Below are 26,297 nucleotides of genomic sequence, written 5' to 3'. Positions count from 1 at the left end.
TTGCAGTCAAAGTCACTCTCAAGGAGCCTTAGCCTTAACCTTGTTTCAAAACAAGGACATTTAAAGGATCTGGTAAAATATGCTAATTATCCATTTTTTTAACTAATATGTTGGAGCTGGAGAGATGGCTCAGTGGTTAAGACCACTGTCTGCTTTCTGAAGGACCCAGGGTTCAGTTCCACCACGGCAGTTCACAACTGTTTGTGACTCCAGTTCCAAGGAGTCTGACATCCTCACTCCCGATGCACATAAAATAAAAATTAAATAAATTATTTGAAAATTTATTTATTTTTATTTTATGTACATTGGTGTTTTGCCTGCATGTATGTCTGTGTCAGATCTTCGAGTTAGAGCTGCCATGTGGGTGCTGAACTGGAGTTCTCCAGAGGAGCAGTCAGTGCTCTTAACCACTGAGCATTTCTACAGCCTATCTGATCATTCTTTATTTTATTTAAATGTTTTTCCCCTTTGCACTAGGTATAAGAAAGCTGAAAATCTTCCTACACTACATCCTTAAAGTGTCCCAGAAAACCAAGGTAACTGTGCACTATTAACATAATAATTATGTCACTAGTTTTAGTGAGGTGAACCTCCAGCATGACAGGAAAAATAAGCTTTTATTTTGCAAGTTATTTCTTTCTATTCTTTTATATTGGTTTCCCTATATTTTTAAGTATTACCTTATTTTTCCTAGGCTACTAAAACATTAGAATCATCAGAAATTTAAAAGGAAAAAACATTCTTTCTGGTGGACAATATCATGTTTAACTTTTAAACTATGAATCTTTTGAATATTAAGTACTAAAGCTGTCAGAAATCTCTAGGGTCCCCTAAATAAACAGGTCTAAATCGGAAAACATCTTCAGTAAACTGTTAAAAAAAGCATTAGTTCAAAAAATATATAAAGCTTATATATTCTGTATTCCTTAGTTTTCCAACATCTAGAAAGGGACTGGTTTTTTAGGAATGACAGAAGAAACACCTTCACATTCATAAACAGAGATTATACCAGGGTGACAGAACTTAAAACCCAGTTTCTGTACAGAAGTCTGTTTCATTTGTCACCTGTTATAAAGCAATTATGTTTAACACATAAATCTCCATATCCGGTAAATGTCACATGGCACTGTCATATGAACCAAGGACATTCTAGTTGTATTAGTTTAAGCTGTTCACTCGGCTCTTAGGACTCTAATTCCATAGGGTTCCCTATGTTGCACAGGTCCTGGCACCACTTCTGGGCATCTCCATTTTTCACCTATGTGTAGGCATCACCGCACAGTTCTAAGCCAGCGTCTAGAACGTTTAATTGGTGGTAAGGTCTTCCTCAAACTCCAGTGGGTGTCAGGTCAGGTCAGGACCAGACAGCACCATATGCTCTACTCTAATTAGCCCCAAAGCTAGAATTATCCAAGATACAACTCACAGACCACATGAAGCCCAAGAAGAAGGATGACCAAAGTACAGATGCTTCAGTCCTTCTTAGAAGGGGAAACAAAATACTCATTGGAGGAAATGTGGAAACAAATGCGGAGCAGAGACTGAAGGAAAGGCCATTCGGAGACTGCCCCACCTGGGCATCCATACCCCATGCAGTCATCAAACCCAGACACTATTGTGGATGCCAAGAAGTGCATGCTGACAGGAGCCTGATACAGCTGTCTCCTGAGAGGCTCTGGCAGAGTGTGACAAATACAGAGGTGGATGCTCACAACCCAACATTGGACTGAGAACAGGGTTCCCAATGGAGGAGTTAGAGAAAGGACTGAAGGAGCTAAAGGGGTTTGCAACCCCATAGGAAGAACAAGAATATCAACCAACCAGATCCCCCAGAGCTCCCAGGGACTAAGCCACCAACCAAAGAGTACACAAGGAGCCACATATGTAGCAGAAGATAGATGACCTTGTTAGCTATCAATGGCAGGAGAGGCCCTCGGTCCTGTGAAGGCTCCTTTCCCCAGTGTAGGGGAATGCCAGGGTGTTGAGGTGTATGGGAGGGAGAGTATCATCATAGAAGCAGGAGGAGGGGTGATGGAATAGGGGGTTTCCAGAGGGGAAACCGGGAAAGGGGATAACATTTGAAATGTAAATAAAGAAAATATCCAATAAAAGAAGAGAAAAAAAGAATTAACCATAAATAAAAAGTATGTAGTGTGGATGAACAGACCTAACAAGGGAGAGAGAAGATGCCAAAGCTTGGGGGACTATGCTCTTTCCACTGGTTTTATAGGGATAGGTCGAATGCCTGTTGTCCTGTTGCCCCTAGTGGATGGGAACCAGGGAGCACTGGGTGTGTTCTCTGATTCCACAGCAATCATAACAATGGAAGCTCTCCTAGAGGACTGGGATCCAGAACCACAATGCTTAGCTCTCCAGGGAGTTTCAGCTCAAATGCAGAAACCACAGCAGGCTGAGAACAGTGGGATCTTCTTGGTGTTTGTGTGGTTGTCACCCAAAGGAGAACAAGAACAGCTCTGTAATTTTGATGGCAGCAAATGTTTCTGTCTTCCAGGGAGGTAGTGGACAAGAAATGGCTCTTGTCCCTACACAGATCTCACTTGAAGGAAATGCATGAAAATTAGACAAGTTATCAAACTGGTAATATGAAAGCCTGGCAAGAGCTAGGAGGGTCTTCAGGCAGAAGTGTAGAGTTCAGTGCTGATCCTAGACCTTTGCTCAAGGGTTAATGAGACAGCATGGTGGGCATGGGTAGGACAGCAGAGAAACCATGGCAACCATCCAGATGTGTAGTGATCCTGACCTGGACTGGGGGCACTTTGCAGTCAAATATGTGAACTGCCACTGGCAACCAAGGTTTGGGTGAACACCGGCATGGTTCCCTTGGTGATGGGATAAAACGAGCCAGAGTGCAGCTGAGGAGACTCTGAGCACTTTAGTTCCGATTCAGCTCAGCCTGTGCTAGATACTCAGACTCAAAGAAGAGGGCAGATGCACTTCTCTGTGCGCTCAGGACTGGTTTTCTCGAGAGCAGAGGGAGACCTAGACAACCAGGCAGACACTGAACACAGGCAAAAGTAAATGACTATCATTTGGTTTGAGCTTCATCCTCAAACTCCTTTGCTATATCTGGGCAACTTAATGTTCATATTAAATACCCTGCCTAGAAATACAATTCCTGCTTTGAAAGCTGTGTTCATAGTGACAAGATCCTTTTCCTTAGGTTCTTATCACGGAATTGATGTGTCAATAACTCCCATAAAACCTCAGGACCACTTAGAGGAGCTGCCGGTCTTTGAAATAAGCATGAATCCCTGTTTAAAAACACATAAGCTCCCCTCTTTTCTCCATTCTTCTTTTTACCCCTGTCATTAGCATTCTGTCTAAACTCTGCCCCACAGTTACTGGCAACAGCCAGGTAGGCCTGACTGGGCTGCTTGCCCCCTCCTCACTCTCTTGCTCTCTTATTCCTTTTTTGCTCTTGCCTTCCAGCCCCCACTCTCTCCCCATTCCCTTCCCCCTCTCTCTCCACATGCTCATGGCCAACCTTTCTCTCTCTCTCTCTCTCTCTCTCTCTCTCTCTCTCTCTCTCTCTCTCTCTCTATCTCTCTCTGCCTTTCTCTGTCTCTACTACCCTCTCAACTCCCCTCTCCATGCCCTGAATAAACTCTATTCTATACTATACTGTCCTGTAGCTGGTCCCTCACGGGAAAGAGATGCCTCAACATGGGCTGGCCAAGGCACCCCCTTCCCCCATACCTCACCACACCTCCATAGAACATATCCCCCCTCTCTTTACCTTTTTAAAATACATCACCCGTCCTTATATTTATCTCCTTTCCTCTTCCTTCCTTCATTTCTTCCCAAGAAGACTGGAAGCCTAACAGAGATTCAGGCTAGGTTTTCTAGAGTACTAAGAAAGAACCACCAGCATTTCTTGAAGGAAAATCCACTCTGCACTGTCTAAAAACATAGTGTTTGCTCTGGTTGGCAATGTAGCTGCTGTGAATTGTTGTGATGGATTTTCAGTCAGGTTTCGGTCTCTTACAACATGACTTCATGACAGGGAATCAAATGTAATTCATTCTCTGGGATTACTGTGTGGTCAACCTCTAATGTGAAGAAAATGATGGAAATGTGGCCTCCGCTTGGGCGACGGAGATCCTGCAGTCCCCTTGCTACTCAGGGTGATGTGGTGATCAGAGTCACCAGGAATGTCACCGCACCTGGCAGACACATGGGGGATCATCTGAAGTCAGTGTCTGGGGACACATAGCCATGCTGCCCACTTCAAAGCTTGTCCGTTTTATTTTGTCTCTCTTGTCATGTAGACAAGCAACACAGGGCACAGAAACAAACATTACAGTCAAGATTACCTCGCTCTGTTGGAAATGCTTTCCCTCTCCAGGAGTTCTTTCAACATCAAGGCAAACAGGCTGGATGCTCATCTCCGAGGTTGCCCTTGCATTTTGGATATAAATATGAAGGAATTTCTTTGATAATTGTTTTCTTCCTTGTCTGATTCTTTAAGTGATGCTATGTTTCTCTAGAGAGTGTGTCTCAAGTGCTTTATGTCTGAGACTCTTTGCAGACATTAATAGACACGTGCTTAGTTTATATAAAGCACACATATATGTCTCTGACATAAGCAGTGAAGAGAACGTAGTTTACTTTTTTTGTTGTTTTTCTTTTAAAGAGGGATGAGGAATCATATTCCAGATGATCCAATGTTTTAATCCAGGAAGCAAAGGAGTAGAGAAGATTTAAATTTAGGGATCAACAAGATGGCTCGCTAGGTAAAGGTACTTACTGCACAAGTCTGTCAACCTGGGTTCAAGTCACAGAACTCACTTAGAGACGGAAGGAGAGCATCACTCCACAGGGTTGCCCTCTGATCTCCACAGGTGCACTGTGGCACGCAAGCCCACAGCACACTCAGCATTCTCTCACACACAATAATAACGGATAAATAAAATTTAAAATATTTAAACTTTGACATTTGCTTGCCAAATGTCAAGTGGGAATTAAGTTCAGGTTTATCTGCAGAAGGGAAATCAGGCCTGGGATTTCCTCTCCTGCCTTTATTTGTATGCTCTCTCTTTTGAGCAAACACAAGAACACTGAACTTATTTATAATTTCCTAATTTAAGACATACACATCTGCTAACCTAGAACCAGAAAGACCACTGCTACATGTCCTCTCGCGTATGGGTCCTAGCTTCAAAAATCCAGATTCTGTGTTTGATTTGGGATAACTGTAGAAAGCAGGAAGTTAGAAAACAGTCACTAGAGGGTGGAGGAGAAAAGTCTCAAGGGAGAATGGACAGCAGAATAGAGATGGTGTGAATGGGGCGGGGAGACAGGGGGAGATGGAAGGAAAGGCTTAAGGGTGGGGGAAGGTGAGGGAAAGACAGAAATAAGGCACAGGGAGGGATAGCTAACACTAAAGAAACATACTGTTTTATAAGCTTTTCAAAAAGAATATAATAAAAGGAGCTCAAGAAGAATGTGACTCAGGCTAAGAGTGCTCGCTACTGTCCTTGAGGACCTGAATCTGGGTACCAGTACCCACATCATGTCATATACAATCACCTGCCTGAAACTTCAGCTCCAACGGTTCCAATGCTTTCTTCTGGCCTCAGTGGAATACACACACAAAGCAAACAAAAAAAAAACCCAAACAGCTTTACAAATATATATCACATATAATTTTTGAAAGGAGTTTGCCCCCCAACACACGGAGGACCTGAAGTTAGGATGGAGATAAAGCAATAAAGACAACTGGAAAGAGATAATCCTAGGTGAATATAATCCAAATACACTGTATAAGTGGAGGATAATCTCAGTACAGGGGAGGTGGTAGCAAGCTGATTTCTTTAAGTTGGACTTTAGTCTAGGATACAGAGTTCCAGGCCAGCAGGGGGCCACATACTGAGACCCTGTCTAAGATAGGAAGGAAAGAAGAGGAGCAAGAGGAAGAAGAGGAAGAGGGGGAAGAGAAGGAAGACTAAAGAATAAATAAAATGTTATTTTAAAAAGAGGGTTGACTGGAGGTGCCCTAGATATGAAGATCATTCACCTCCCAGAAACCTTAGGTTATTAAAAATACAAGTGCCAAATGTGGCCCATTTCTGTATGAGTTGTTGTTTAGAGGTCTCAAAACAATATAAGTCACTGCTATTGATCTTGGCTGCCACTGGCACTCAACGGCAAAACCCTTTAAGACACCATATATTTTTGTCAAAGGACATGAGGATGTCCAGCTTTCCTTGACCTGGTTGCTTCCTCTGTGCTAGCTCATGTATATAGTGCCAGAAGGTGCTGTGAAAGCTGCTGCAGGAAAGGTCAGCCCTAATCTTACCTCTATGTCAGCTCTTGGTACAGTTATCACCAGCCTGGCCAGATGTGCCCACTCGTGTAGCAATGGCACGGTAGTTATGGGGGCAGTCAACAACTTCCTGGTGGACTTTCAGCCTGCTGCAGGCTGAAAGAGTTCATACCTGCTACTATAACCTTTGTCTAAGACACTGTGGCTGGGGAGGTCATGGGCCCTAGAGGAAAACGGACTACTATTATTTTGCTCAATGGGCATGGTATTAAAATGCCTTCTCAATATTTCTCTCTCTACTCATAGATAGTTCAGCTCTTGGCCCTCATTAGACAAGCTTCATCCCTCCACACACACATACACACACACAAGCACAAGGGGGCTACATTTAGTGCAGAGAATGATAACTGGCCAGATGCCAAAAATAAATAGCTCTGCTTGGCTTTAAATAGAACATCTATATCACTCCTTCCCGCTAAGGCTCAGGGAACATTGCAGAAGAGGTGAGTGTAAAGAATTATGGGATAGAGACTTATCTATAATAAGGACTTATTATTATCTATTATAAGACTGTTACAAAACAATGTCATCTGGATATAACACAATCAATGCACTCATGGACTCACTGTTGCTATGGTTACCTGTGTAAGACCCACACAAGATAGAGCCTATCAATATTTTATCAGCAGGGAGAAGGGGTCACGAGACCTCCCCTTCTTTCAGTCACCATCAGCCCAAAGTGGCCCTCAGGGAGGGGTGTCACATATATTCAAAGACATAAGTGACACATCACCTATTCTCCAGTGTATAACCTACCTGTTCTCAGTTAACCTTATTTAAACTCAGTGGGTCTCACACATACACAAGACATGGAAGTAGAAGGGGCCTTTTATTTCCTAAAGAACAAAGCTTTCAGTGGATGAAGGATATGGGGGATGAAACATGGTGATATGGGATAAAAGTGACCAAAATTCAACACATATATGTACAAAACTGTCAAATAATAATGAATAAATGTGTTTTAAAATAGACTTCTGTAAGTCACGCTGGCCATAAGGGAGGTAAGGAAGGCTCTGGTTTTTATAGAAAACCCCAGGAGCACAGAGCACATGTGAATGTGTTTCAATGACTGTGTATTCGTAAGTCTTCGTAAGTAAAATTCTGTGTCCTCAAACTTGTATTGCTCATACATGTCCTCACACTATACAGTGTTGGCTGTTCAGTTATTTAAATTGCCTTGCGGTTAGAGGTGTCTGAAAAGAATTTTCTGTCGAGTGTATTAACTGTATAATACAATAGTTTGCTTGTGACTTTTGTTTTGAGGCAGGTTTCCATTCACTCTGTAGCCCAGAGTTAGTGGCTTGAAACTCACTATCCCACAGAAGCCTCAAATTCATGATAATCTTTCTGTCTCAGCCTCTCAAGTGTCGGGGGTTACAGGGAAAAGTGCCATGACCGCTCGATGACTGGGATATTTTCACACAGTGACTTTCTGCAGAAGCCATGGTGCTTATAGGCCAATTCTAATGCAACAAGACTCAGTCAGGAGATATGTGAGGGAGCACCGGCAGCACTGAGTTCCTCTCCTCATACATCTCTGTGTCCTGATAATAAACCTCTGTGGATGTGTTTCCTGCTCTTAGAACAAATAAAGTAGAACTCAAGAGGCTCTGCAAATTAAATTAGAACGAGAATCTAGAGAGAGAGAGAGAGAGAGAGAGAGAGACAGAGAGAGAGAGACAGAGAGAGAGAGACAGAGAGAGAGAGAGAGAGAGAGAGAGACAGAGAGAGAGAGAGAGACAGAGAGAGAGCTCTAAGCAAAGCCCTCTATAAATGTCTTTCAGGTTCTTCTCAAATATGGACAACAGTTCCTGTCAGCATTCTTGGGGTTCACAGACATGAACAAATGGGTGGAGCAGGAGAAGAAAATGTTACAAACCAGTAGCCAATCAGGACATACTCCTCTCACATTGCCTCAGAGTAGTTTGAAAGTGGCTTCATGAAGTAGAATCTACCATTTAGTTACCCTTGCTTGAGTGCCTCAGATTTGAGAGTTTCACTTGGGCCTGGGCATTATGGTTCAACTTACGTATGCAATCCACACTTAGGAAATAAACGAAGAAGGATTGCCGCAGGTCCAAGGCCAGCCCAGACTACATTCTGAGACCATCTAAATTCTCCCTCCTAACTCAATGCCATCAAATATTAATTTGAGTAATTAATTAAGTAATTCTTATTTCCCCTTATTAAAAGCAAGTTTTAATAGTGTGAATAGGCTTAAAGGGTTTGAAAGAATCCGTACTCTGTTACCTTCATCCAGATTATGCGATGGTTGACAAACACTGGTTGTGTCCTGAGGAGATGCATATACAAAGTAAAAAACATGTCCATGTACATAAATATTTACAGACATCTCAGAGGCTAAGGCCTCGGCTACTGTGTTCACAGTGGTTATATTCTCAGCCCTTGGCCCAGCTGACAGTCCTACTTAGTGGAAATATGCCTAACTTTCTCAGCCCACAAGAATTTATCAAAGCCCAGTTATGTTAGACATCATATTTTGTGTCATGTAATCAAAGCAACCAAAATAGAAAAGGCCCTGCTCTCATGAAGTTTACATTCTGGAAAATGCTTGGGTGACAGGAAGTGATAGATGATGATGAAGAAAAATGATGTAATGACGGGGAGATGAAGTGGACCGTGGGGAAAATGCTAGCATCGGAGTTCTGAAAACTAACGCTTTGTTTAAGGAGGGTAATTTCAGCTCTTTGCCTTTGTCATTTGGAATAGCTCATATGAGTCGGGAAGAGGGCATGTCATTAAAGCTTTGATTTTAGGTGAGAGGGAGTTAATGAGTTTATAAAGTAAACTCCATTTCTCTGGGGGGAAATTGTTTTCACACTGGCTCTGAGAACCCTCTTGGTGGGCTCCAATGACCTCCACATTCATTGCCTAAGAACACTGTGGGCTTCTGACTCATAACTCTGCTCTGTGTGTGTGAGGGGGCAGGAGGTAAAATGCACTAAGGAGTACATGTATACAAATTGCCATTTGCCCAAATGTCATTCAGTACATCCTAATTTTCGAGATACTAACAGAGGCCTCCTTCTTACTTCAGTTGCTACACACACACACACACACACACACACACACACACACACACACACACACACATTGTGTATACTGAAGTTCCTAACAGTACCTGTTAGGTGTTCAATATGTTTCTTGCTCCCTCCCCTAACACTTGATAAAAAAAAAAGACGTGTGCATGTATATAAACATATGTCAGTATACATGCATGCTGGTTCATGGCTGGGTTTGATTTCCCTCCTAGTCAATCACAGAAGTTTCATAGAGGTCTTGGTTCTTTTTGCTGTAAGCAACACAGGCATCTTTAAATTTCCCTCCTGACATAACTTTACCTGGCTGATGTCTTTAGACCTTGTAGATGTTTTGCAACGCACAAACCTGATGGCTCTTCCAAGAGCCAGTTTTTGGGCTAAGAGAAGACATGAGTGCGTTCTCATCAGTAGGAAACTATTTATACCATTGCTGTGTTTTATTCCGTCCATCAGGTTGTTGGTACTGACTACAGAATGTGCCAGTATGTTTTCCCTCAAGTCAGTTTTTGTCTGAAGCTGTTGGGAAGATAGTTCCTTATCTAACATTATTTTCCCCTAACGATGTACTTCAGAAAACTCTTGTCGCCTAACTATTGTTCTTTCACTCTTTAGGACGTTTTACAGATGGGAGCCCTGACTTGGCTTATTCTTCACACTCAGCTGAAGCAGATGGGCATCTGAGTTGAAGGAGTCAGTGGAGGGCAAGAAGAGGAGGGTATCCTCTTGCAGGCTGTTGGCGAGCCCGCCCGGGTTAACACCAGCGCAGTGGTTGGCGCCCTCTAAGTTGGGGGCCTCTGGCGGATCCGTCAAGGCTCCTGCATTGCTTGGCCAGAGTGTCCAACAGTGCCATTCAGCACAATGGTGAGGAACTACCTAGTTTGTCACGACTCTCTCGGTTGCTCTGCTCAGCGCAGCCGGGGCTCCTAAGCATGGAGCCCCACGCAGGCGAAGTTCAGCCGGCTAGAGGAGAAGTCCAGACCTGGGGCTGGAAAGACATGAGGGGCTGGGAGCCGGGCTGGGGGGATTTCCTCCCTCGCTCCCCTCTCCAACGGGAGCGGAAAATGTGATTTGCTGTGCATTCCAGGCGCGGTTCCCTGGGGTGACCTCTCCCACCCAGCCGGGCAGGGGCAGGGGGGGAGTAGACAAAGAGGCGAGGCGGGCGGAGAGGGGACCCCGCAGGGAAGGAGGAGGGGTGCAGTGGGCGGGGGTACTACCGGGAAAGGGGGCGGATAGCGGGTCCCGCGGCGGCGACGGCGCCTGACCAATGGAGAGACGCGGTCCCCGGCGCTTGGCCGGCGGCATTTAAACCGGGAGATGCCCGACACTCGGTGTGCCCTTCGCAGACCTGGGGAGCCAGAGCACCGCAGTAGCGGCACTTTCCTTCGTGTTCTTCCCGCGTCGAGCCCGAGTGGCTCCGGCCGCGGTCGCACGCAACGCCACGCGTCCACAGCGAAGGACTTGAGGATCCACTGAGGTGACAGGTGAGCGCGGTGGCACTCTGTGGTGAGTGAGTGAGTGAGTGAGTGTGTGTGTACAAGGAGTCCCCAGGGTCCATACCATCTCAAATCCTTCCCAGTTGCGACACAGTCCCTTGGTGCACCCGGAGTGCGCCTTGTAGAACCGAGCCTGATCCTTCCTGTCGCAGAGGTAGATGTGGTGACTTCAGGACACTGGGTTCACCGGGGAAAGAGAGAGAGAAGTTGTCAAGAAAGTGCATACCGTTTCCATTTGCGGGAGCGCGGCAAACACGGTCCTGGTGCTCTAAGCACAGAGCCGCGGGAGTCGCCTGCCGGGGACAGCGCACTGTTGTTGGAGTCAGAGCCCCCGGAGCCGTGTCTCGGGGAGCTGAAGCCGACCTCGCAGCAAGTTGCAACCAGAGACAGCCTCGAGGGTTGGGCACTGGGCTGGGACTGGGGTGTCTCTAGGAGTGGCGGTCCCAGGGCTGTGAGTGGTGACTGCTGAGGACTTCGGAATTGGTGTGAGTTTGCGGGTATGGCAGATGTGACTGAGGCTGGTAGGACAGAATCCGCGCGGGCTCAGCAACAGCGAAGAGTCGGGGTCGGGTACCTCGAGTGCTTTGCTGCCCGCGGTGCTCCGGCAGCACGCGCCACACACTGGTGCGCTAGCTGCTCCGGCTGGCGCGTGGCTGTCTTTTTTGAGCCTCTTGGGGGTTCCACGCTCTCATCCCTCCATACTGCAGACCTGCAGGCGCCGGGCAGCCACTACTGGCTGGTTCCCACTTCCGTAGATGCTGGCCGATCTGTACCCCACAGGCCCCGGTAACGCCTCGCTGAGCCTCGCTAGCGACTCCGCTCTACTGAGCGCTTAGCCTCTGCTCCTTGCCCGCAGCCTAGTCCATTCCAGCGAGCCCTCTCTAGCTCCTAGTACAAGTCTAGAGTGAAGGGAAAGGCGATGTGGCTGTCATCTCCCTGGTCCTACTCATTTCCAAAATTCTAGTTGGGGAAGAAAAACGTCTCTATAGGTCTGGACTGGCTGTTCCCTCTCTGGCGCGCTTCAGTTTCGTGTTTGCCTAATGCCCAACTCTGGCAACCATCCACCAGTGAGGCTGGCTGGCGAGGATGCGAGATGATCAGCCTTTACTCAGAGGACCTTCGGAAGAGCCTAAGGTGGTTCGCTGGTCTAACTCCGCAGCCATCTTTCCCTCCTCAGGAGAATCCAATTCCCCTATTCTTTGATGGAGAAATATAGCCTAGAAGTGAGGGGTTAAAATCTCCTCTTAACTGTTGGAGGGCAAAATGACGACCATCAGTAGGTAATTGGATCTCTTGGTGGAAAGAGCAAACCCAAGTGGTACGCACGTCTGTTTATGTTCCCCTGAGATGGTGCCAGGATACGAACTGATTAAAACAATCTACTGTGTTCAATGGGTCACCAGGGCTTTAAGCTGTCCCAGGGACTCCAGAGTAGTGGTTTCCTTCTGACTGCTCTTACAAGTTAAATAAATAGCGTAGAAGAGGTTAAGATAACCCCATCCCAGGGTGAGGGGTCTTCTTTCACCCCCGGGCTGCCCTCTCCTCACCCCCTCCCCTTTTTCTTTTTGGGACAAGGCAGGCAGCACAGGGCACTTGGGAGTACAGACTTTTCAAAGCAAAGAAAGAAAAAGATCTTAAGAAAACAAGACCCTCCTTCACCATCACCACAACCAAGTCTACACAAATAGGTGTTTTCATTGCTCTTATCGGACACATTGTACCGATGGATTTGTAAGAAGTTACTAATTATTTAAGGCTTCTCTCTCTCTCTCTCTCTCTCTCTCTCTCTCTCTGTGTGTGTGTGTGTGTGTGTGTGTGTGTGTGTGTGTGTGTGTGTGTGTGTGTGTGTGTGTGTTTAACCCTCAGGTCATTGTAGGAATTAGAGTCTTTTGTAAACTTCATAATTTCACAGTTTTCCTATCTTCTTCAAAGTTCACTTTGAGTAAAATGTTCTGTTAACCCACAATCTGTAGGAAATCCAAACTGACTAATGTGGTTTTTCACACCAGCACTTAGGGAGAGAAGAACAGAAACATGTTAAGTCTTTACATCCCTCAATGTCCACCTCTTGTCCTTCTAAATTGATGCTGTTGGTGACCCCCATCTCAATGTCCCAGTCTACAAAGTGACAGACTACAAAGAACCCCATTGCCCCGGACTTCTCCCCAAGACATGCTTGCTGGCAGCAAAGCTCTGGAGTATGTTTGAGAATGCAAAACCAAAGGTATATAGGAGAACTCGAGCCTTTTATGTGAGGAGAAGAGGGAGGCAGTCAGGAGCAGTGACTGCACATTTAACTGAAAGGCACTGACCGGGCAAGTGCTACCAGCCCATGTCTTACATCTGCAAAGAATTTTCTTTAGTTTTAACATATGTTCTTAGAAATGCAAAGTACAACAGGAATTCCCTTGACAGGAGAAGTCTTTTCCTTTGCATGCAAATATGAAGATACAAAATAGATAATTATTAGATTTACAATATTTTTTCAAAATTTACTGCATTAAAAAGCAAAGCCACATGTTCCTTGTTAAATGTGCTGTGCTGAATGTTGGCATAGTGACTAAGGACATGTTAGAGTTAGATGGAACTGGACTCAAACCCTGGCTATCCACTTTATAAACTATGTGACCTTGGATGGATTCCTGATTAGTAACAGGAAGACATTATTATATACCTCATAATTTATCATGACAAAACTTGGACAGGATTTAGCATAATGTCTAATGCAGTAAACGCTAAAAAAAATAAGAGTCACCTTTTTATTACTAGTGGTTATGTTGGACATGAGAGACCAGAGGGTGATTCTGAATTTAATCCCAAATCCCATTTATTCATAACTGTTACAAAGTGCAGCATATGACTTGGCCATCACTCAGTAGTGCTCTTGGTGAGGGTTTGACATTTATAATTTCTAATTCATTTCCTATTGATTCAAATCATTATTAACTTCCCCAAGTAAGTAAGTAAGTAAGTAAGTAAGTAAGTAAGTAAGTAAGTAAATAAATAAATAAATAAATAAATAAATAAATAAATAAATAAATCTTCCAGGGAACTATGAACCAGCAGGTGTCTCCTCCTCACCTTGTGTGGTGCTGGATTCCAGCCTGACTTAGCTCTAATGGGCAGTCTATTCTTAAGAGACTTGCAAGAGACATGCAGGGAATAAAATTTATGATGTGTGCCAATCATTAATTTTTCTTATCTCCTTAGTATAATTTGTCTGAGGAATAAACAAACCTTGGTTATTATGAAGGAATTCCCGAGTTAATTTCTAAAGGTTGATTCTAAAAGTTAAAGAAGATCTAACTAAGATTAACTTTCCCCCCTCCTGAAAGATTAAGGCTAAAGGGAAAAAGAAATGGATTCTTTTAAAATCTGGCCTGTCTATAAAACATTTGCAGCAAATTCCATTGTGTTTTATGCCGGGAGAATGAGCTCATGCCATTCTTGCTGCCTGTCTTTCTAAAGGTCGCCCAGCAGGAACAATGGCCGGGTTCAGGTACAGACATCTGGAGTTGGCTGTAATTCTTACTCAAAACTCTGTTTAATTCACTGAGCGAGCAGGTTGCTTGGCTAATGCGAGAGTCACAATGAGAAGTGTATGGAAAGGAGCTGGCCCTAGATTCCCTAAATACATCAAGAATATTGGAAACAAGTCAGACATACTTTTTGGGTCCAAACCTCCAGACTCTGAAGACCATTCTTGGTGCTTTTGTGAAATTTTTGACAATTTACCAAGGCAGAAGTGATTACTATGGCTTTCCTTGCTTGCGAGTGTTTACTCTTGAGCACCAAGAGAACCGGGGACAAACGGGAGGCAGCAAAGACCTGTTTTGAGGGTCTGTCCTTTGAGACAAGTGACTGGAGGAGCGTTGTGGCAAAATGAAAAAGAGACGAGGGTGAAGCATACGCTTGTTAGCAGAGACAGCTGATGAGAGAACTCACCTCCAAATATTAGCATATCACTCCACAGCAGAAATGCACTGAGGGGACATTAAGGTGGGGTTTATGAATAAAGAGTTACAATATCTGTGTAAGAGAACCAAGGGAGATGATCGCTACACATCATGATACACTCTGAGTTCCGGATGCATCATCGGAATGCAATGACTGGACATGAGTGGGAAGTCATGAGAACCCAAATCCAGACCAGTATTTGGATTGATTTTGGGCCATGTAGCACACCACTAGGGTGTGATGTGGAAAGAATTGTCCTCAAGGAAATACCATCTTCTTTATTTGCTCCATACCAACGACACACAGAAAGCGCTAAGCATTTGGTGAAAAGAGAGCTGCAATTTCAAGAAGCAAATTCCTCAGTGGAGTAATCAACACTAGTGGGTGGGAGCTTAGATGAATGGTCACAGTGATTGGCAGAGCTTGGCTTCAGCCTTCCAGTGCTGTTCACCTTACTCTGCCTCAAGGAGTCCATCCAAAGCACGCTGGCCTTTCTACTCAAGTCAGGAAACTACTCCGCTGATTTCTATTCATTGACGCTCTTGGAGCTTTTCTTTCTAACACTAAAGTTTAAGAACTTGAAATCCTCCCAATAAGCCAGTAAACATTAAGAATTTTAAAATAGTAAAAAGCATACTTTTTAAAACCTAGTAAATTTTTAAATATTTTATTTATTTACTTATTTACTTTTACTTTTTTTTTTTTTAGTGAAAAGTCCGATGGTATAATGTAGGCTGTTATGACTTATGAGGAACTCACTTTTGCATAGGAACAGAAATTTTTCCCAGATTTATTCCCAAACCGCAGTCGAATAATTATGAATTTATTGCTTTATCAATGGGTTAAAATAAAACTCATATTATCCTGCATAGAACCAAAAATAAAAAAATCAATCAATCAAACAAACAAACAAAAACAAAACTTGAGAGCAAATGAGTACTTCCTAGAAAAAAGACAAGTGTTAAAAGCTGTCTAGGCTGGAAGGAATCTGCACTCCTTTCATGAAGCCAGTACCTTGACGTCAGTGATGGCACTTTTTTTTTTTCCGGAGCTTGGGACCGAACCCAGGGCCTTGCACTTGCTAGGCAAGCGCTCTACCACTGAGCCAAATCCCCAACCCCCAGTGATGGCACTTTAAAGTGCAAACTGTATCAAGTTTGTGTGGTATAATAACAATCACTTAACAAATGTTGGGGAGGACCTCCTCTGTGTCAGGAACAGAGAGTCAGATGACAAATTAGCCCCCATCAATTCTCAGGGTAGATATAACAAGGTTCAATGACAGATGTAAAGATACCAGGAAAGAAGTTTAATAAATAAGAAGTCCCTAGTTGGTCTAGAAAAGTAAATTGCAGCTTTGTGAATGGATGCCTGTGGAATAGCATAACCCTATGCCTGTCATATAAACTGTCACATGCAGTCAGCATACATCCATAGTCACTCTCAGGTTGGCCTCTGTGGTTGTGGACACTGAGACTCTGGACCCAAAAGGAGTGAATTGGTTTGGAGGTTATTTTTTAGTAGATGTGGAGGGAGATTGTCAACCCAGATCTAGAGCCATTGATGTAATATTCCTTTGAAATAGCAGCGGATGGATTTTATTTCATTTCTGTGCTTGGCCTTTTATTTTAGACTCTGGCCCTCAATTGGGAGTCACTAGGAACTTGTGAAACTATCTTAGATTTGCCTTATAGTTTCTTGGAGACAGAAAAGTCATGGCTTAAGTTACCTTGGCCTCTGGAGAAAATCTGTACTATTTTATAACTGGCCTGTTTTCATAAGTGATGTTTTATAAGACAAAACAAAGCCATTTTTCTTTTGTTCTTGCTGTTGTAGTGGTCAGCATAGTTTTGTTTAAAGATCAGATTCATGGTAACACAAGCTGACACAAGCCAAGGAACCTACAGTCGGAACGGGAGTCGAATGTCACATTATCAGCTCCAAACTTGAACTTGCTCCAAAGTATTAAGTTAATGTCGGAAAAACATTGACATTTAAGAATATTTTTAATGAAACATTCAATTACCTTGGTTTGCTGCTAGCCTTAGGGTTGAATGGTCCTCACTTGCCAGAAGTTGTCCTTAAAAGAAGATACATCTTATGCTGCTTTTGTCTCTTAAAAATAATTGGTCCAGATAATGATACCAACTTGTCTGGTGCCTTGGAGACGAAGGTTATATTAAGTAAGGCTATATTAATATGCACTTAGTGGTTGCCACATGCAATACTGGTATTCAGCTGAGAGAAAATGGATGCCTCATAGCTGTTCTTGTGCAGCAAATCACAAGCATGAGGCAGAGGAAACCCCAGGGCATTGCTATGCCTGGAAGAGACACTATGAATTTGAAACTATTCTCATTGTAAAGAAATCCTTCAATGGTTTTAATAACTCCTGGTGTGCCAGCAAGTGTTACAGGCCTTGAGCTGGGTGGGAAGGCTGATTGACTGAATAAGGGTCTTCATATTAATGGTTTCCCAGATGACTGTGTCCAGGGAGACAGTCCCAGGAGAACCTTGACAGTCTGCTGCCTTCCTTTACCTTCTCCACATGTCTGCCCTGTCTTTTCTGAATAACCCTTCCTCTGGAAAAGTCCCCTTTTTTCTGACTTGCTTTGTTCACCCCATGTCCTGTCTCTCATCTATGTTTCTTCTCCCATTCTCTCCACGCTTCACTTGATTTATTTGTTAGTTAAATATTACATGCCCTGGCCATGTATGATTTATACCTAGGTCCAGGTTGGCTCACAATTCATTGGCATCAATGCTATTCCTATGAATTGAAATATTCATGTACTTATATTATTGTACCCATTTATCTACCTTAATTTATCCATTTGTTTTGTATATTTTAGAAGTAACCACACATACACACACAACACACACGTGACATGAAAAGAACACAGTAAAGCAGTGGGAGAGGCCAACATGAACAAGATGCAGGGTCAGATATGTATGAAAATCCATAATAAAACTAGTTTTGTACGCTGACCTAAAAATTAAAGTCAAGAAATTAAAGGCCTACCTGGTCAATTAATCAGACAAAAAATTTTCTGTTTATACATATAGTCACACAGATGAGTAACATATTTCACCACTTAAAAGAAGTTGAAAAGTGGGGTCTGGAGAGATATCAGTTCATCAGTTAAGATACTTTCTGTTCTTCCGAAGGACTTGGGTTTAGTTGCCAGCACTCACATCGGGTGGCTCACAACTGCCTATAACTCCAGCTCTAGGAATTCTGGGACCCTTTAATTGCCCTCCCTAGGCACGCACATGGATTCATGGATTAAACACCCAAACACAGACACAGACACAGACACAGACACAGACACAGACACACACACACACACACACACACACACACACACACATACACACACACACGGTGTTATATCATGGCATAAAGAATAATACCAGTCATCTCTATGCTCTTGGTCTCCTGTACAGCCCTCCTCGTAGTTTTTTTTTGTTTGTTTGTTTTTGTTTTGTTTTGTTTTGTTTTTTGTAAACAGGTTTTCTGGTCTCTTTCCAATACTGAAACAGTGAAAAGTCTCATGTTGTCAAAAAGAAAAAAATACAGTTAACTGAGCACTGAGCATTAAAAAAGTCACATGCAATTGTGTCAGGAGCCAGTAAGGAATTCTAATGGGAGCTGGTTCAAAAAAGAGACGGGTCCTGACTGAGTTTAAAGCTTGGCAAATTCACTGTGTGACCTGTGTGGAATAACTCAGTTTGATGGCTGAGAGAATAATGGGGTTAATAGTATCTAATAACTAGTGCTACTGTTAGAAGTCAGTGCAACTGAAGTGTGTAGTGAGTACAGTATAAGATCTTAGGTGCAGTTATTAATCTATTAAATATCTTTCTTAGTCTGTGTTTCCCTTCTCTTTGTCCCTTATCTAGAATGAATCGCACGGCATACACCGTAGGAGCTTTGCTTCTCCTCCTGGGAACCCTACTGCCAGCAGCTGAAGGGAAAAAGAAAGGGTCCCAAGGAGCCATCCCACCTCCTGACAAGGCTCAGCACAATGACTCCGAGCAGACCCAGTCCCCACCACAACCTGGCTCCAGGACCCGGGGGCGGGGCCAGGGGCGGGGCACCGCCATGCCTGGAGAGGAGGTGCTTGAGTCCAGCCAAGAGGCCCTGCATGTGACAGAGCGCAAATACCTGAAGCGAGATTGGTGCAAAACTCAGCCCCTGAAGCAGACCATCCATGAGGAGGGCTGCAACAGCCGCACTATCATCAATCGCTTCTGTTACGGCCAGTGCAACTCCTTCTACATCCCCAGGCATATCCGAAAAGAGGAAGGCTCCTTTCAGTCTTGCTCCTTCTGCAAGCCCAAGAAATTCACCACCATGATGGTCACACTCAACTGTCCTGAGCTACAGCCACCCACCAAGAAGAAAAGAGTCACACGCGTGAAGCAGTGTCGTTGCATATCCATCGACTTGGATTAAGTCAAAGGGGGCACATTCAGCCTGTCATAGCCATGCCGAGAGCCACACCCAAACCACCCGATTCCTACTTGGCTTAAACCTAGAGGCCAGAAGAACCAGCAGTTGCTTCCTGGCTGGAGGCTGCTTATGCATAGAGTATGCGCATGAGTGTGCATGGGTACCTGTGGGTGTTTCCAAACACCAGCGGAAACAGCCTCTGCAGGAAGGCACTTCCTGTTACTGTGCTTCAGATGGTCGGAAATGCTCACACCACTGGACCCAACACCCACAGGGGCAGGGCTGTAGTTGACTTTGACCTTGTGTTCCATGTGCCTCCTGGGCACCAGGATTTCATTTGAGAATGAATACTAACGGAGGAGGTAACTCTGAGGGCCGCATTAGACTCGGAACTGTTTGTTCAGTGCTCTCCCACAACCCATTCCTTTCTTTGCTCTCCCTGACCTTAGTCCATGTTCTTAAATTAATTCACTTGATGTGAGTGTAAATTTCTTTCGTCTTGTGAAGAACCTTCAGAGTGTGGGGAGACAAGTGATAAAGGCAAACAGAACAGGGGATTGACACAGGAGCATTGAGACTGAGGACTAGTCTGGCCAGTGAAATTCAGTAGCAAGATGTTCAGAGTTTAAAGATTGTTCCCCCCAAACAATATGAGTCTTGTTTTAGCAAAGGGGCTTTACTGATATTTAAAAGAACCCAGACAGACAGAGGAGAAATATAATCAGCAAAAAAACCAATTCTCTGTGCCGGTATCTGTGACCTACTGACAATATCTGTAATCCAATGTTAAGGGTGAAATATTGACCACTTCTGTTTTAAGAACCAAGTGAAAGGAAAAAAAAAATATGGCCTTCTACTTACTTTGCCTCTCAGGAGGATGACTGAGAGCGTTGTTCGCTAGGGTAAGAAAGACAAAACCTCCTAGGCTTAGTTTTGCTGGATTAACATTGCTTTCCCATCATTCCTGAAAAAATGCTTCAGAGATGCAGAACCTTCCAATAAAATCGTGCTTTTCTTGAGACCATTTGCCAGTAAGGGTCAGTGTTAGATGAGAGAGCTGTCTGCTGCATGTGAGTTAGACATGTCTGGGGCTTCTTCTGTTTGGCTTTTGTTATAGGAGAGAACCAGAGATGAGAGAGCTGATGAGAGAACAGAGAGAGAGAGAGAGGGGGCCAATCCCTTAGGGAAGCACTAGGGTATATTAACAGGCCACCTACACCCAATGGATCTATGTGACATTGTAATCATTATGCCTACTATGGATGCTGTCCTCTGAATACACATGGCTGCCCAATGTCTACTTAGCATCTATGTAAGGGCCAGAGAAAGGTGACTGGGCCTTGGTACATTTTGGTTTGGCTAAGCAATACTCTTTAAGACTGACATTCTAGCTATAAATGCCCCAGATACTTTTTTTGCCTTTTCCTCTCAGAGCGACTAGTCAAGTGATATGTCATTTGGAAGGCAGACATTCACTGCCCATCAAAGATACCACAGTCAAAGAACCATTGGGAGTAAAGAAACTTTTTGTTTTGGTCTAGCCCACCCGCCCATGTAACATCGAAACAGGAACCATATTACAAGGCAAAAGCTATCTTGAATTCCCAAAACACTGGGTCTAATTTTGAAAGTTTAAAAGTCACTGGTGATGACTCCACAGTAAGTGAACTTGTGCGAGCATAGCCGTGAGTTTCATTTGTACTGCGTGCTCCTTCACTGAATCTTTGAGGCTTCCATATCCATAGCCACATAGTCACAGGGTGGATTTGATTAGGCCCACACATACAAAGGTGGGTTTGGAGGGTGGTGAAGAGGGAAAAATAAGAGAGGATGAAGATGAAAATATAGACCCACACCAGAGAGGAAAAATGACACTCGGTGCTGAAAAACACTGTGTCCCATCTTAATTCTGCCACAAACATGCAGTCTTGCTAAAAATCAACAACAACAATAATAAAAACGTTTGGCAGCCACAGTTACCTTTAGGAGCTTGTACCACAGTCTCTCTTGTAAGCTGGATTTAGATTTGGTTCTTGAGGATTGCCTCAAAATTAACTTCTTTGAAACGATCAGCAGCATAAGTGCCCTAAAAGCACATCACCGGCCAACGGCTGGGACGTCTGCCTTCCTTGCCGTGCCTAGATCGAGACCATCAGAAATGTGTCCGCTGCCGTTTATTGGAGATGCCCCGTCTGTCGCTGATTCTGGACGCACCAGCGATGCAAGGATGGACACTTTCTCCAACATTGTAGTAGAACCAATTTTTTTTAGCAAGCTTTGTTGCAGTCTCCACCTTACCTGTTAAAATAATGCCAGAAACCAAATATGAATCTTACGGCATTCAATTTGTGCTTGGCACTGAAAGAGGAAAGCCACACACCAGATAAGTCTGAGTGCCCCTTTGCCATTGTACTCTTCAAAGTGAGAAACCTGGAGGAAGGATAGTTTCCACCATGTGGAATGTGAATAAGCAAAAGAGTTATGGTTATTTAATGTAATTAGGAATTCTAGGTCCTTCGGTTACTGTGATTTCGAATGTTTTCTTTCTCTGTTTTATACGACAGCCTCTGAGTTGGGCAAAGAAGAAACAGGCCGTTGTATGTTGCTAGAGACTTTCGTCAGGTCAGGGGGACACACAGTCTTGTCACATATGAAGAGATGTTACCAAGTCAACGACAAGCCTTATTTTTTAACGTTGAATGTTCCTTAAAGGCTGACACTTCTGAAGCAATGTTAGGAAAGACTTTAAATGTTATTTTGAGAGACTTCTGTGCGTATACAAGCAGATAATGACGGCTAGTTCAGACAAGCAGAACATTTCTAAACGAGAAGTCCGAGCTGAACGACTGAAAGAGATTCCTCGCCATATTGAATATCATCTACATTGTGTATTTAATATACTTTAATCATTTTGAAACAACGAAGGATTATGCAGGCTATGACGGAACTACTACCTTGCTATGGATGAGGGTTGGGCAGGATTTAATGGTCTCATAGAAGCTAATTTGGCTTAAAGTTTTATGAATCTGTAACTAGAATTTTATTTTCACCCTAATAACATTCTATATAACCTTTGCCAAAAAAGCAATCAATAAATTAAACCTCTTCTTTCTGTGCATGTATGTTTGAATTTTAACTGGTGGAAGGGTCTCAGAAGGGGTTGAGGGCAGGGAGGGAGCCAGCCAGGGATTCACTTGCCTCAGAAAGGGAAAAAGAAACAAAGAACAGAACTTTCTCTTTTTGGGGAGAGGAATCCACTCATTGCACCCAGACCTTTTTGTTCCTTTTTGGTTTTAGTAGGGAGCCCTGGGACTCAGATGGTTAAAGACAGAGGAGGCTGACCTGCAGTCTCCCCAAGAACAGCTAGAAGGAGGAGCTCCTGCAGTTATGACATCAAGGAACGGTTATGCAAAAACAGATAAGATGGCGGAGGAAATCTGAGAAAGATTCGAGTTCCATAGAGGAACACGTTGTGATGGGGAAAGTAGTCAGCAACCCCAGGAGCTGCCTTGTAGGAGACAAACTTGGCTTCTTTTGGCAATGTTTTTAAATGCACTAGTTATCATTCCACAGAAATATAAGGAGAGGTAGTTCTCCGAGACCATGCACCTTCCAGAGAGGTGGTCCCAGCTGGACAGCACTGGCATTTGTCATTGGAAAGTTAACATCAGCAGCCAAACCTCAGCAGCTGGGAGTGTAAAATGCTAACGTTGTACACGGAGCAAAGAGTTTAATTTGTGTTGTTCCACAGTCCTCAGGACAGCGCAATGCAGAAGGCACTGCTATCCTCCCTAAGAGGAAGCTCCAGACTCATGCGGTCTTACTGTAACACATCGGTCCTTAAAATCTTAAGCATTTTCAGTAGAAGTGACTTCTCCCTGAGGACAGAACACAGACTCGGCTATTGATTACTGACTAGGGACATCCTGAGGTTGCATGAATAGTTCAGAATAGTTGCATCTGTGCATTTAGAAACACCAAGTTGAAGGTTATTTGCCACCCCTCTTCTCCTTTTATAGATGTGTTTGGGGGGAGATGGCCTGGAACCGCAGGGTCCCCAGGAAAACCACACTCAGGAGGCAGCATCTAAATAAGGCTTGAAAGGTGAGAGTAGAGCTCAACAAAGAACTCTGCAGGCTCAGAACAACCTTTCCCCCAGAAAAAGCAAGGTATAAGGGGACTCAGTAAAAGGACTTATTTCTGAGTTCAAGCCATTTTCCAGCCTCTGTCTCTTTTGCTACTGGGTTTATAAGCACCCACCACTCTGGTCATGTTCAGCAGATAAACAAATTCTAAAGAAATAGAGAAAAAATAAAAATATGATATATTGGGAAACTGGAAATGATTGACAGAGGCACAGAAAGACAGAGAGAGACAGACACACAGAGAGACAAAGAAAAGGAGAAAGGAGAGGAAGAGGAGAATGAGAAGGAAGAGAAGGAGACAGAAGAGAAAAAGAAAAGAATTATAAAAGACTAGCCAGATTGAAATTGTAAGGCTGGAAAACTAGCAAGTAAAATAAACCTCTTTAGAAGGGCTCAAGGCAGATCTAATGAGACGATAAAACATGAGAGAGAAAGGAGGAGACAGAGGTAGGGAATGGAGAGCAGGAATACAGTGAACACGAATATGATAACTGTAATTTCAGCATTTGGGAGGCAGAGGTAGGCAGCTCTCTGTGATTTCAAGGCATGGACTAGATAGGGAGTTTGAAACCAGACAGGTCTACATAGTACATAGACCCTGTATTAAGCAAACACACAAATAAAAACCCAACCAAACAAGAAAAAAAACCCAGATAGGATGGAGAAAACATCATTCTTGACCTTACCAAAAAAAATCTTTGTTAAATGCATTACAAAAAAATCCCATGAACAACTGTATGAAAACATAAAATATAAAAAATATAGCCAAAGAAAAAGTCTGATTTTATACTTGTGTTTTATACATTTTACCAAAAACAGACTAATGATTTAAGAAAGTTTGATTGCAATGAATAGTAAATCATAAGTAATTATGAATTATATGTTCTGATGACATATGAGTTCCTCTCTTTCCTCTTTCCCTATTAGCTTACATTTGGGCAAGCTGACTACAAAGCCACTGCAAGTAATGGAATGCTCACACCCTACCTCATGGGGACACTTAACTCTCTAATTACCATAAAACCCTGAGCAAGTTTCCCCTGCCTTCTGAGTTATGTCCAGAGCAGAACAGGAGTTAAGGATCTCTTGTCCTCTTTGAAGCAGTGTACCACCATTATCATCTAAGCAATTGAACTAAATTTTAGGCAGGAGTCCATATTGTTTATGGAGGTATCAACAATACCTTTTCATATTCAAATTACCCAAATGCCATAAGTAGAACTAAAAGTTTGAATATAGCCATCATAAGCAAAGAGACTAAATATACAATTTTTTCTGTCAAAGTAAAGCCCACATAGAATGGCTTCACCAAATACTTAATGAAGCACTTATATATATTCTTCATCAAGTTGTCCTTAAAAATAGAGGTGATAAGGCCAAGAAGCAGTTCAGTGGGCAAAAGTGCTTGTTGATGAATCTGATCACTGAAGTGAGATTCCCAGGACTCACATAGTAGAAGAAAACTCCTGCAAATTGTCTTCTGACTTCCACAGGCATGTCCTAGTCTACATGCACAGGCATGCATACACAGATATATTCACAGACATACATAGATACACAGAGACGCAGACATACACATAAACACATACTCATACACACAGACACACTCTCACACACTTAGGCACAGACAGATATACACAGAAACACACACAGCTCACACAGACACACACAGAGACACACACACATACATACATACATACATACATACATGCATACAAAGATAGACACACACATACATCCACTTTCCCATACCTACACACTTGTACACATACACAAATAGGCACACACACTCACACTCATATAGAGAGACACACAGACACACATACAGAGACACACATTCATCCACATTGATCCACCCACCTAGACTTACACACAGTGCAGATACAAACACATACACACACATAGATACACAGCCGCATCCACTCACTCACACATACAAAATCATACACACACATACATTCACACACACATATACAGAAACACACAGATACACACAGACAGACACACACTCACCCACTCATCCACATCTACCCACCCATACACACAGGCACACACACTCACACACACTCATACATAAAATATAATTTTAAAATTAAAAACCTAGAAGAGTCAACACTTCTACCTCATCCTTTAAGAGCAGAATAACCTTGATACCGAGTCTAGATAAATATCATTAGAAATACTATAGACTAATATCCCTTATGAATACTGATGCAAAATACTCAGTAACTGAATTTATCTCTCTATAAAAGTAATGTAAATGTCATTACCATGTAGCTATCTTTAAAAATAACTTGATGTTATTCATCATGCTAATAGGATAAGGGACAGACAGTGCTTAATCGTGCAATAAAGCAGACGACTCATTTGACAGAGTTTAACACCATTCATGATAAAAACCACTCAGCACATTAGAAGAGAAAGGAACTTTCTCAACCTAAATTATGACAACTACTAAAAGGTTTCTCTTTTAAGAGCGGTCGCTAGCAGGAAATCTTTCTCCAGTTCTGTTCAGCATCATACTAGGTCTACCCAAAACAGTTTACACAGGAAAAAAAAATCAGGATTGGCAAAAAAAGCAGTAACAATATTTGTATTTTCAGTTGGCATTGCCTTATAGGTAGAACCTCAAGGGTTGAGCATGAGAGCTCAGAAACAAATTCAGCTAGGTTACAGGGTCAAAGACAAAACTAATCACAATTCTATGTGATTTTACATAGACAAGGAGAAATGTGAAAAAATAAGCAATTGATTTCATTTTCAGTCCTATAAAATATTCAAAATGAATACAGTTAAAAGAAATAGAATTCTTGCTCACTGAAAATGATAAAATATTGC

General features: G+C 43.1%; 1 protein-coding gene across 1 annotated transcript; it reads left to right on the top strand.

Annotated features, from left to right (window-relative positions):
* The first annotated feature begins 10,751 nt into the window (after window positions 1–10,751).
* Grem1 (gremlin 1, DAN family BMP antagonist) lies at window positions 10,752–22,432 on the top strand. Its single transcript, NM_019282.3, has 2 exons — window positions 10,752–10,889; window positions 18,762–22,432. The coding sequence occupies exon 2, from the start codon at window positions 18,763–18,765 to the stop codon at window positions 19,315–19,317; it is 555 nt and encodes a 184-aa protein (NP_062155.1). The 5' UTR covers window positions 10,752–10,889; window position 18,762; the 3' UTR covers window positions 19,318–22,432.
* The last annotated feature ends 3,865 nt before the right edge of the window (window positions 22,433–26,297 follow it).

Source organism: Rattus norvegicus, chromosome 3 (genome assembly GCF_036323735.1).
Source record: "Rattus norvegicus strain BN/NHsdMcwi chromosome 3, GRCr8, whole genome shotgun sequence".
Lineage (NCBI taxonomy): Eukaryota > Metazoa > Chordata > Mammalia > Rodentia > Muridae > Rattus > Rattus norvegicus.
The sequence above is the reverse complement of the archived record's forward strand: the minus strand, read 5'-3'. Positions and strand labels throughout refer to the sequence as shown.